At 43.4% G+C, this 13,183-nt stretch overlaps 1 protein-coding gene across 3 annotated transcripts in view; it reads left to right on the forward strand.

The window, feature by feature from the left end:
* Positions 1-203: 203 nt before the first annotated feature.
* Positions 204-13,183, forward strand: part of LOC147458875 (uncharacterized) — a 48,532-nt gene continuing 35,552 nt past the window's right edge. Inside the window, exons 1-6 of one of the 3 annotated variants that reach the window (XM_086510290.1) lie at positions 204-376; positions 545-1,028; positions 1,109-3,314; positions 3,396-3,470; positions 3,590-3,650; positions 3,824-3,939. In XM_086510290.1, coding sequence (XP_086366416.1) covers positions 712-1,028; positions 1,109-3,029 — 2,238 coding nt within the window. In that variant the 5' untranslated portion in view covers positions 204-376; positions 545-711 and the 3' untranslated portion in view covers positions 3,030-3,314; positions 3,396-3,470; positions 3,590-3,650; positions 3,824-3,939. The remainder of the gene's footprint in view (positions 377-544; positions 1,029-1,108; positions 3,315-3,395; positions 3,471-3,589; positions 3,651-3,823; positions 3,940-13,183) is intronic. The other 2 variants (XM_086510289.1, XM_086510291.1) reach the window with 2 other exon arrangements.

Raw genomic sequence — 13,183 nt, forward strand, 5'->3', positions numbered from 1 at the left:
CTCTCTCTCTCTCTCTCTCTCTCTCTCTCTCTCTCTCTAACAAACAGGCAGTGTTGCTGTCTGCGCGTTAGAGTCGGCTTGTTTTTATTGCATAGCTCACTTTAGTGCTAAAAACGATAAGTAAATGTCTCATGCTATTAATGGAACTCATACATTATGGCATTTATGCATTTGTGTAAGCGTCTCCACCGAGTTCCCATATCCCCTGCTTTGACAAAAAAAGTCATATAATTCGGCAGCCAATTAGATTTTGACTCGAGGTACTGGAGCTTTCTTCCTGTGTATTCTTGTTTTGCAGAGATTAGGGGTTTCTGACGTTGGAACAGCAGCTCTCCTTTCTCACGCAACCTGTAGCGGTTGCCTTGTTCTGGTGAAGGTATAGCGTCTATTTCTGTGTTTTTCTCGCCGTGATCGGTCGGAGTACTTCTTCGATTCTGTTGTGTGTCGAGAGAGAGAGAGAGAGAGAGAGAGAGAGAGAGAGAGAGAGAGAGGTTTTTGGTGCAAGCTTTAGCCCTCATTTCTCTATTTTTCGTTCCGTATGCAGGTGTGGTCATGGAAGTTTATAACAATGTCTAGATACCTCAAACTTAACCTTGCTATGCTCTGTTCGTGAAGATATTGAGTGAATGGAAGGATTTACATAACTAGCGTGGGATCCTTGAGTGAGTTCCTTGAGTGAGTTTTGAGAGGTCAGGCATCAATTGTTCAAGCATGGATTCTTCAAACCCATTACCCACAGTGCAGACCACCAGCCCAAGTTTGTCAACAGCACAACCCTCATCCGTGCAACCGGGCCTAAGCACGTTAGCTTCAATCCAATCTCCTGCGGTGTCCGCCATGATGCATCTTCAGCAGCTCAATATCCAGCAGTCCCTTTTGCTGCAACAGTATGCACTTTCCCAACAAACACTATCCAATACAGTCAAGACGCCTGCTGAAATTGCTGCTGCTCGTGCGGCAGAAATTAGCAAGCAGTTGGAGGGATTTGGTGCATCGGAAAAGAAAACATCTGAGAGGAGTAAGAGCAGGTGCTGTATTGACCTTGCTGCATGCAATACTGACTGTAAGGGCATGGGTACTATTAGGCTTTTCTTTGTGATGCATGCAGGTCCTTGTCAAAGTCACCATCACGTTCTCCTTCACGGTCAAAATCAAAGTCACGGTCTCCTTCACGGTCTCCAATCAAACGTCGACGTGGGCATTCTCGATCATTGTCCCCTATACGGTACAAGCGTGACTATTACCCGTCTTATCGTTCCAGGGACAATTATGGATACAGGGGTCGTAATTATAGGAGCTACTATAGAGGAGGCTACAATGACTATTCGCGGTACCGGTATGGCAGAGATTATGATTATCATTATCGCAGGCGAAGTAGAAGCAGAGAATGGAGGCGGTCGAGAACAAGGTCAAGGTCTCCAAAAAGGGATAGGAGCAGGGCTAGGAGGCGATCCCCAACCCCTTCTCCCCCTTTGAGCAAACGGTCTCAGACAGGATCTCCAACAGATTCAAGGAAAGGAAGTGTCTCTCCACCTGTGAAACGTTACAGACCAAGATCACGACCTACCTCTGAGCAATCTTTGTCCAGAGAAGCAACAAGGAGCCGTTCTGTCATCAGTGGGAGTGCTAATGTAAGCCCTGCAAGAAGCAGCAGCAGCAGTGAGAGCCAGGAAAAATCTTCAAGCGACCATATAGTAGAGAAATCTCCTCTTACGGAGTTAAGCGAAGAAACAGGCAGGAATCAAACTGCTTTCCGTCTCAAGAGGACAAATGAAGGATCGAGTGCTGCACGACAGGGAGGAAGAGCGTCATCTAGCTCTCCCTCAAGGTCTCGTTCAGTCTCAGTTGATGATGACAAGTATACAAATGCTTCGAAAAAAGCCAGTGTCAAGGAGCGTCATGAAATCCCTGAAGCGGGTTCCTCAGAGAATCATGATGACATACTGGCTTTACCTGGGAAGAATTTTGCGTCAGAAGCAGAAGATTCTGAGTTTAGGAAAAATTATTCTGGTCATGGACGCAGGCTCAGAAAGCAGACACGAAGCTCTGATGCCATCTCTGGTGATGATAGCCAAAGTGAGGAATCGATGGATGACTGGCGACATGATCTGAAGAAGGTGGTGAGAGGAAAAGCCATGTCTGGTAAAGAGGGAGATTATAATAGCTTTGAAGAGAGGGCAAAGTCGAAGTTCTCTGAGACTCAATTTACTGAAAGGAGCTGTTCTTTGACAATTAATGCAAATGATTGTGACCTTAAGGAGGAGGTGGTTGTGCACAGTGCTAGCTTTGTTGAACATGATGATTTTCCTATGGTTGCAGGAGAGCTCCATGCTGTGTCAGATAAAGGCCATGAAAATGCTGTAGTATGTGATGATAAGTCTCTTGAGCAAGTTGCTATATCGGAAGAGCCAAAGGAAGTGACTGATGGAGATAATGACCTCATTTTTGAGGGTCCACAGCCTGCAAATGTAGTTCATGATGAAAGGAAGGAAGAAGGTTTGAACTCTGATGCCCAATTTGTAGATGTGGATGCCAGGAAGGGGCATAATCTCATTCCTGATCATAAGAAAGCAAAAGAAATGAACACTGCTGAAGATGATGACTATCATGTGGGTAATCCTGATGGTCAGATTTGTAGCTATGAGGATAAAGCTAGGGAGAGGTCAAGGTCTAGGGACAGCAAGAAACAGGCAGCTGGATTAACTAAGAACGAGAGCCGTAAGAGTAAACATAGAAGGCACAAAAACAGACACAAACATGAGAGTGTGGATGAAGACAGTGAGGTGCCCAGGAAGAGGCACAAGAGAAAGCACAGGCGAGGAAGCGAACATGGTCTCAAGGAAAGGAAGAAAAGAAGACACAAACGTAGAAGCAGATCAACTTCTACAGAGGACAGTTCTTCAGAGGGTGAAATTGAAGTGCGAAATAGCAGTGGAAAGAGAAGGAAGAGCTCCAAGAAGCGCAAGGCCTCAAAGCGAGATCTTTCAAAGTCATTCACTTCAAGTGCTTCTATGGGTTCACGGATCTGATCTCTGTTGCTAGGGAGCTCATTAGAGCCTCTATAAGCAGCTAAACTTCAGTTGACTAAGTCCATGTTTTGTGGCATTTTTACTTGTGTTTATGAAGTAGAAGAGTAGTTGTAACTTGTTCTCCTTTATCTGCTTGAGCATGTTGTATCTGTGCCTTCAGGTCTAGGCTGCAGGCTTGCAGAGAGGAGGGTGTACATTTAAATGAGGAACACGGTTAATTTCATTTGACCAATGGTTCAGTCTGAAGATGTTTGCAGTAGTTTTTTCATTCAGTATATTGTGGAGGTTGTTCTGCTTTTCAGGAATTGGACTGATTTGCGTTTTTTGGTTTTCTGGTCTTTTAAATGGCTATTTGTTGGTTGGCAGTCTCTGCTGGCTTTATGGTTATGGGAGGCTTGCCACTCACTGGATGAACGGTTTGTGAAAACCACTAGTTTTATGGTAGGAAAAAAGTCCTCCTAGTGTCTGAAACTTTAGGGATCGTACTAGATTGATGAATTTTTCTTTTATTTGTGTTCTTAACTTGTGCTTGTGCAACTTCACTGTGGGTTGGTTGGCAGCCACATTTTGAAGGGATTTGGAATGCCAGGCAGGCTTAGAGTGATAGTGCTGATCTTACAGGTAAAGCATTTGTTAGTACCGAAATAAGTTGATTGATTGTTGAAGTTTGATGTTGTGGAGAATTGCACAAGCCTTGAACCCTTTTTGTTTGTGGAAAAAAAAAAAAAGCATGACCATTTGATCAAATTTATCTTGCTCGAGAATAGTCACTTTTTCCTGGTTTTCTTCATTAGTTGCCATATTATTCAACGATATTATGCACATCTCCTTCTTGGCAGTACATAATGAAGAAGTTTGCAAAGTGTGAGGCATCCTTCACAAATGATACAACATTTTAGGTTTTGAAAAGGTAAGTGTGCATGCTTTTTTCATTACATCATTACTTTGAATGGTTGATTGTTTTCTGTTGCTTTGTTGTGGACATAGAGTTGAGTTGCTTATGGATCTAAATAAAGAGGCGTGGAGTATGAGTAGTCTTATGTTTCTTATACTGAGTGGACCGTAAGAGTGTTGTTTTGTAATCTTGGAGTTCTCATTGCAAGAATATGAGGCATGGAGTACGAGTGTTCCCATGTTTGGAGTCTTTGCAAGAATATGAGGCATGGAGTACGAGTGCTCTTATGTTTGGAGTCTTTTGTTACTTTTGTATTAAAAGAATGTTTTATAAAAAAATATATTGGGCTGCCCTTTTTTTGCTGATTCTAGCTAAATTTATCTAGCTAAAATGAGTTGACAAAAAGTCTTGCGACATAACATATTTATAACATTCTTATTTATATTTTGGACTGCCCTTTTTTTGCCGATTGTATATTATATAGTTAAAATGAATTGACGAAAAGTCCTGAGACGAGTTGACGAAAACCATCTTTATAGTGTGGGCCATTGGAGTTGAAACTATTTATTTTATGTAAATGTTTCATAAGCATATGCACACATATATTTCTAAAGTATATGTGTGCGTTTGTGCAAAATTTACTAGAGGCATATGAGTGGCATAGAGGGGGTGGTGCTCTCAGTATATGATCTGGATCTGTGTGTTGGAGTTGAACTCATCGATGTTCAATGCACATTGCATTTGGCATGATGACAAATACAAACTACAATGGATACACTATAGAGTCCATGCATAGTTTTTTTCAAACTCGTATGATTCGTCATGCAAATGATGCGACCGTTGGCGTATGGAGGAGTATGAAATCACATTTTCATACTTTTAAGCTTGAAAAATTAAGCCCCGTGTAAAATTGATGCCGAAATTGCAATTTTGGACTTTGAAGTTTGGGATTTGCAATCTTGTAGTTTAACGCCTAGGCCTTAGAAGTTTGGAGGTTGGCATTTACAAGTTTGAAGTGTGCACTTGCACTCTAGCCTCTTAAGTTCTAACCTCTAGGCTCTTTCTATATTCCAAAGTCTTATTGTTTGAAGATTATAGAAATTTCATGCACCTTGGTATCTCACCCTCTGTTTTAACTTTTTTTAATTACGTATGATATCTGTCGACATATGTTATTTCTAGACTCTTACATGGTGGTGTTGGTTTGTGGTTGTGCTCGGCTGTATCTGAGGTAGACGTACCTTTTCTTGGCGGTGCATTCCACGGTGTTGCCCACCCGGTAGACTGGCTTGAGGCGGGACTTGTTCCTAGGGTTTCCCGGGGTCACAGTCTCAAGTGTTTTGCAATTGTGCTACCATGTGTCACAGGTCACTTTAGTGAGTTTACATATTCGTTAGCAGTTTATTAGCCATTTATGGGTTTGTGGGGTTTTGAGGCTGGGTAAGGCATTTGCCTGTATAGGCAACCTCTCCTTGTACTTTATGGCATATGTTCAGTGTAGAGTTCCAACGTTTAGGGCCATTGTCACAAAAATACGGAAGTGTAAACTGACGTTTAATTGCACTTCAAATACTCAAGAGAATTAGAGGAAGAGAGAAAACTTGACACTCCATTGGGGACCAGAAGATGGGCTGGTCCCCCCCCCATAAAGAGAATATCTTTATTACTAAGGGAGAATCTTTACAAGCACAGGAACAGGGCGTACGCCCGTCCTCTATTCTTTCTTCTGTTCTGTTCTGACTACTGACTGAGAAAGTGTTTCCACTTTCTTTCTGCTTAGGGGATTTCCCATCTTCTGCGAGACTGTTTGGAAGCTCTCAAAAAGAGAGTCTATCTTCCGAAACAGCTCATCGGAAGCTCTCACAGAGGAGAGTCCATCTTCCGTTATGTGTTGCCTTCATGCTCATTCATTCATGCATCGAACACAAAAGAGAAACAAGCAAAATGCACACGCACATGCTTGCTGTAATTTTCTGCACATAACCTGAAATTCTTACCTGTGTACACCCCTATGCCGAAACAGAGGTCTTCGTGATGGAATCGCGCCAAACTTGATGTAGACTTAGGATAAGGAGAGAGAAGAGAATTTCTATGGCTGGTCTGTTGAAAACAGCCCTAATCGAGGTGATTAGGGGTTGAAAACAGAGAATTACAGCAGCCGCACTCTACTAAGAGAGCGTCTACGGCAGCTTCTCGCGATGAAACTTCACCAGAAGGTGTCTATGACTGTGAGATCCCTTGTTCTTGACAATGGGAGCACAAGGCTACCACATATGTCGCAAGGGGCTGCTCTCAAGCTTCAATGGAGGGCTCCACCGCGTAGAGCACGCTCACATTAGGGGGGGTAGGTGCACTGCCAGCCCTGAAAATGGGGGAGGGGGGGCTCCTAAATAGCCATCAAGGAGAGGGGGCGCTAGGAAGAGAGAGAGGGTAAGAGTGAGAGTGAGAGAGTTAGTTTGCATTGGTAAGTGTGCCACTTGGCACACTTACTTTAAAAACTTAAAAACCATTCAACTTTTGACTTTAAAAACTTCTAGCTCATTAATTAAAAAAATGTGCAACTAACTAACAACTGCTACAAATGATTCTTTTATGAGAACACCAAAGGTCTGCCGGCGCAATGCCGCACGGGCACTGCATCGCCTTTACCTGTTCACACTTGTCCGGCCGCCCGCCCGGGCACGGACCGTTAAATTTAATTTCACGAAACTTACCCTAAGGCTTTATTAGCTTTATTAGCCTTAGGGTCACTGTTCTAAGGACCCCATCTCATTCATGTGCTTGTACTGACGCGCGTATTTTTCCTGAGCCTAAAATCTGAGGCTATTGCTTACCCCTTTCTGAAGACCCGATTTCCCAATCACTAGGGCTTCAGGGTAATTTCTGCTAAGGTCCCTCTGAGGTGTTCTAGCCCGCATTTAGGCTCACCTGAGGCCTTAGAACTGCTAGGTCTATTCTGGTGTGCACACAACTAATTAGATAATTCTTTTCTCGTAAATAAATTAATTATTTACAAAGTCTGACTTAGTTACATCCCTCTTGGTTCTAAACAGTTGACCTCAACTGTAGAGCGTCAACATAACTGTGCAAGATGTCAGGGTAGTCCTTGAGATCGGACTCAGTCATCCACTTTGCATCTAAAGGAGTGTAATTCTTGAACTTGACTAAATACTTTCGATGTAGACTCCCCGACTTGAGTTGTCTCTCCGAGTGGTGTATTATCTGTTCAGGTTGAAGGATTTCCTCAGTCTCTTCGACTTCTGGAGGATCTTCTTGTACGGGCGCCACTGGAGGAGGTCCAACATATGGTCGGAGGAGACTGACATGAAAAGCATTGTGGATGCGCCAGTTAGAAGGCAAATCCAATCTGAAAGTCACATCATTGACTTTATCTGTAATTTTGAAAGGGCCGTAAAATCTATGGGAAAGTTTGACAACTTTCCCTTTGCCGACCCGCTTTTTCAATCTAGCTTTCTCAAACCGAAGTAGGACATATTGTCCTTTTTCAAGATTGAGATTCCTTCTGTGCTTGTCTGCTTTTCGCTTCTGTTGCTCTTGAGTACGAAGAATCGCTTGCCTTACTTGTTGATGGGCAATATCAATATTGCGCACAAATTCATCTGCGGCGAAGATGTTTTCTTTGGTCACCATAATAGGAAGTAAGAGTGGCTTTCCGTAAATAATTTCGAAGGGGGCTTTACCAGTTGAGGAATGTATGGTATTGTTATACGCAAACTCAACTATTGGTAAGTACTGTTCCCATTCGGATTGTCATTCCGAAACATAGCACTTGAGGAGATCTAAAACAGTGGCATTAGCGATTTCGCTTTGACCATCTGTTTGAGGGTGATAAGCTGATGAAAAATCAAGCTTAGTTCCCAAGTTTTCAAACAATGCCTGCCAAAATAGACTAGTCATGCGGGGATCTCTATCGCTGACAATAGTCTTTGGCAATCCACGGTGTTTAAAAATCTGAGCTAGAAATATTCTAGCCATGTGATCAGCTTTGATCGTCTTTTTTACTGGATGAAAATGTGCTTGCTTACTGAACCTGTCTACTATAGTCCAGATTGCATCATTTCCATTCTTGGATCTAGGAAGATCCGTAATAAAATCCATGGCAATACTTTCCCATGGCGTGTTAGGCACAGGGAGCGGCTGAAGCTTGCCATAAACTTTATGTCTGTCATATTTCACTTTTTGGCATACTAAACACTCACGTACATGTTTTTCAATGTCCGCACGGAGTGTTGGCCAAAAGAAATACCTTTCGAGGGCACTAGTGGTGGAAGCAATTCCCCGATGCCCAGCATAAGGAGAATTATGTGCTTCATCCATCACCTTTTGTCGTAAGGGCTGAGCTATGCATATTGCTTGTTGACGATAGAGTGTATTATCCCTGATAGAATACGGTGGCTTTGAGTGACCAGCTTGAAGATCTGCCCAAATTGTGGCAAAGTCTGGGTCTTGAGGATACATCTCGCTGAGAGATTCTAGTTCCTCATGATAAATTGTTGTTAGTGCAGTGATCTTTGGACGCCTGGAGAGAGCATCTGCAACTGCATTCTTCGTTCCAGAAGTGTGTAAAATCTGAAAATGAAACATTGAAAGAAAGTTGGCCCATCTCATCTGCTTTTCTGATAACTTTCTTTGTGTGAGGAAGTAGCGAAGACTTTGATGATCTGTCTTGATAATAAAATCAGCTCCTAATAGATAGTGTTTCCAAATGGAAAGAGCATGAATTACTGCCATTAGCTCTTTCTCGTATATGGAGACATGCAACTCTGCATCTTTAAGGCGCCGACTTTCATAGGCTATCGCGTGACCCTCTTGGTTCAAAACTGCTCCTACACAATCTCCAGATGCATCGCAGTATACCTCGAAAGGTTTGCGAAGATCAGGGACGGTAAGAACGGGTCCGTGACTGAGTAGATACTTAAGCTTTTCGAAAGCTTGTTTTTGTCCAGACCCCCAATGGAATGGAATCCGCTTCTTTGTCAGGTCACGGAGGGGACCTGCTATCGCGGCAAAAGCTCGAATGAAACGTCGATAATAAGAACAGAGGCCAAGGAAACTTCGTACATCATGTACTGTAGTTGGCGTAGGCCATTCTACAACTGCTTGAATCTTATCAGGGTCCATTCTCACCTGGTTGTGAGATACTATATGGCCCAAATAGTGGATTTCTTTTAGAAAGAACTCACTCTGCTTAGCATTCACAAATAATTTGTGTTTGCGTAATTCTTCAAACACTAAGGCGAGATGCTTATAGTGTTCGTCTTCCGTCTCTGAGAAGATGAAGACGTCATCAAAGAAAACGCCTGTAAAGCTTCTGTATGAGTGGAAGATTCTATCCATCATTCTGTTGAATGTAGCTGGTGCATTAGTGAGCCCAAAAGGCATCACTATAAATTCATACAACCCGAAGGTTGTTCTAAATGAAGTCTTATGCACATCCTGAGGAGCTATGCGGATTTGATGATAATCGCTCTTCAAGTCTATACGACTAAAGACACTGGCTCCTTGTAACTTATCAAGAATGTCGTCAATCCGAGGGATTGGGAATCGATTCTTGATTGTGATCTTGTTTAGAGATCTATAGTCTATGCACATGCAGAATGTGCCATCCTTTTTCTGTACTAGCAAGACAGGTGAACAATATGGAGAAGTACTAGGCCTTATTAAGCCCTTCTCCAAAAGTTCGTTAACCTGCTTGAGAATTTCCTCTTGCTGCATTAGACTAACTCGATAAGGGGGCTGATTTGGAGGAGAACTTCCTGGGATCAAATCAATTGTATGATCCTCAGGTCGCGAAGGTGGGAGTTCATTTGGAAGTTCATCTGCAAAACAATCTTTATATCTTTCTATTAACTTAAGTCTTTTTTGCTCTAAAGAGGAAGAAAGTTGTGAAACAGACACATCTCTCTCTCTTGCAAAAATCAAGTACGTTGAAACACACTTTTTCATTTCTTTCTTGATGGCAATGTGGTTGGCGATAGGAATACGCCAATCACCTGCATCTGCAAGTACAAGATACTCCTTTCCTTTATGAGCAAAAGATAATGTTTTCTGAACATAGTCAGGAATGGGATGCATCTTGTAGTGCAAAGGCATTCCCAAGATAACATCGCATCCTTCAAGTGAAGCTAGTAAGAAAGACTCTTGATCCTTGTAGTCGTCGACCTTTAGATTCAACTTCCCTATGATTGGAGTAGAGTTTGAGTTCTGCCCTTTGAAAGCAGATTGCGCTTGAATAGAGACTCCGAAATGATTGGGCTGCAGGTTCAGGTCGTCAGCTAGCTTGGTAGAGATGAAGTTGTCTGTGCTACCAGGGTCAAACAAAATAAGAGCCCGCTGGTTGTTGATACTACCCCATGCTTTGAGAAGAGCTCTTTCTTTTCCATCCTTGGTTGTATTTCCCTGTACATCTGGGACTGCATTGGAAGAGGGTGGTTGTGGAGGTTTGGTAGGACAGTCACCCTTCATATGACCAACTTGTCCGCACTTGAAGCATCTTCCTTCACTAATGTATGTTCGCAACTCAGCAGGAGAGAGATATCTCCCTTTCTTGGGCTGATTTGGCTTTGCTTCTGCTTCGGAGGCGGTTCTTTTCTTCTTTTGAGAAGAAGTAGAAGAGGTAGGCTGCTCATGGAGAGCCTTCTGCTTAGCATGGTAAGTGCTTTGCTCCATCTTCCTGGGAGTACCCTTGTCATGTATTCCATCAGCTATGCGGGCTGATTCCATAAGTATTTGCAAATTACCTCGAGGGTAAAGCTTCATAGCCTTTTGCAAGGCTTCATGCAAACCTGCTTCAAACTTGCGCATCTTCTCCGAATCGTCAATCTTCTTGAATGGAGTGACTTTCAAGAGAACGTCCCAAAACCTATCCACATAGCGTGGAACAGTTTCGTTCTCTGACTGTGAAAGACGATCCCATTCTTTCTTTACCTCTTCCTCATAGTCTGGAGGAAGGAACTGTGCGTAGAACTCCTTCTTGAAAGCGGTCCAATCTTGGGGTTTGCGATCTTCCAGGATAAGGGTTAACCACCAATTGCTGGCGGTGCCTTTCAGGTACAAACTGACATGGCGAAGCTTGGATCTTTCTTTAAAATTCCCTTCAGCAAATGCAACTTCAAATTGGCGGATGAAAGCCAAAGCTTTGTCATTATCACGCCGTCCATTGTAGGTGTCGAATTTCACATCTTTATCTCCTGACTTGAATGTTTTCTGCCTGTGGTGCTTCTTCTTATGGTGCTCCTTCTTTCGATGCTTAGACTCCTTGGGGACAGGAGTCCTTTCCCTTGAATGTACTTCTTGCTGCGACGGATCGTCGAGAAACATGTCTTCCGAAGAAACTATGTCTTCCAGATCCTTCATGAAAGAGAACTGAGGGGAATCAGGGGGGTCCTGCTCTTGAACTTTTGGATTAAACCGCACATGACGTTCTGGAGATTTCTTCTGCCTCTCATGCATGCGGGAAGTTCCAATCAAAGGATCTTTTCTTGGTTGTGGGGCCTTTTGGTTCTGCGGGATTTCTCCCGACCCCATCAGCATTTTCTCCTTCCCTTTTTCAAGAGTATGGAGAATCTTTTGGACTTCTGGATGGGAGAGAGCTTTCTGCAATTCTTCCACCTGTTGTTGAAGGAGAGATAACTCTATCTCGCGTCCTCCCATTTCTACAGTCTGCCAAGAGTCGTCAATCCCTTCAGGAAGAGAGAGAGGACCTTGCTCTGATACCACTGTCACAAAAATACGGAAGCGTAAACTGACGTTTAATTGCACTTCAAATACTCAAGAGAATTAGAGGAAGAGAGAAAACTTGACACTCCATTGGGGACCAGAAGATGGGCTGGTCCCCCCCCATAAAGAGAATATCTTTATTACTAAGGGAGAATCTTTACAAGCACAGGAACGGGGCGTACGCCCGTCCTCTATTCTTTCTTCTGTTCTGTTCTGACTACTGACTGAGAAAGTGTTTCCACTTTCTTTCTGCTTAGGGGATTTCCCATCTTTTGCGAGACTGTTTGGAAGCTCTCAAAAAGAGAGTCTATCTTCCAAAACAGCTCATCGGAAGCTCTCACAGAGGAGAGTCCATCTTCCGTTATGTGTTGCCTTCATGCTCATTCATTCATGCATCGAACACAAAAGAGAAACAAGCAAAATGCACACGCACATGCTTGCTGTAATTTTCTGCAAATAACCTGAAATTCTTACCTGTGCACACCCCTATGCCGAAACAGAGGTCTTCTTTGCGATGGAATCGCGCCAAACTTGATGTAGACTTAGGATAAGGAGAGAGAAGAGAATTTCTATGGTTGGTCTGTTGAAAACAGCCCTAATCGAGGTGATTAGGGGCTGAAAACAGAGAATTACAGCAGCTGCACTCTACTAAGAGAGTGTCTACGGCAGCTTCTCGCGATGAAACTTCACCAGAAGGTGTCTATGACTGTGAGATCCCTTGTTCTTGACAATGGGAGCACAAGGCTACCACATATGTCGCAAGGGGCTGCTCTCAAGCTTCAATGGAGGGCTCCACCGCGTAGAGCACGCTCACATTAGGGGGGGTAGGTGCACTGCCAGCCCTGAAAATGGGGGAGGGGGGGCTCCTAAATAGCCATCAAGGAGAGGGGGCGCTAGGAAGAGAGAGAGGGTAAGAGTGAGAGTGAGAGAGTTAGTTTGCATTGGTAAGTGTGCCACTTGGCACACTTACTTTAAAAACTTAAAAACCATTCAACTTTTGACTTTGAAAACTTCTAGCTCATTAATTAAAAAAATGTGCAACTAACTAACAACTGCTATCAATGATTCTTTTATGAGAACACCAAAGGTCTGCCGGCGCAATGCCGCACGGGCACTGCACCGCCTTTACCTGTTCACACTTGTCCGGCCGCCCGCCCGGGCACGGACCGTTAAATTTAATTTCACGAAACTTACCCTAAGGCTTTATTAGCTTTATTAGCCTTAGGGTCACTGTTCTAAGGACCCCATCTCATTCATGTGCTTGTACTGACGCGCGTATTTTTCCTGAGCCTAAAATCTGAGGCTACTGCTTACCCCTTTCTGAAGACCCGATTTCCCAATCACTAGGGCTTCAGGGTAATTTCTGCTAAGGTCCCTCTGAGGTGTTCTAGCCCGCATTTAGGCTCACCTGAGGCCTTAGAACTGTTAGGTCTATTCTGGTGTGCACACAACTAATTAGATAATTCTTTTCTCGTAAATAAATTAATTATTTACAAAGTCTGACTTAGTTACAGCCATC

Source organism: Adiantum capillus-veneris, chromosome 4 (assembly GCF_014529385.1).
Source record: "Adiantum capillus-veneris isolate H3 chromosome 4, ASM1452938v2, whole genome shotgun sequence".
In the NCBI taxonomy this organism is placed as follows: Eukaryota; Viridiplantae; Streptophyta; class Polypodiopsida; order Polypodiales; family Pteridaceae; genus Adiantum; species Adiantum capillus-veneris.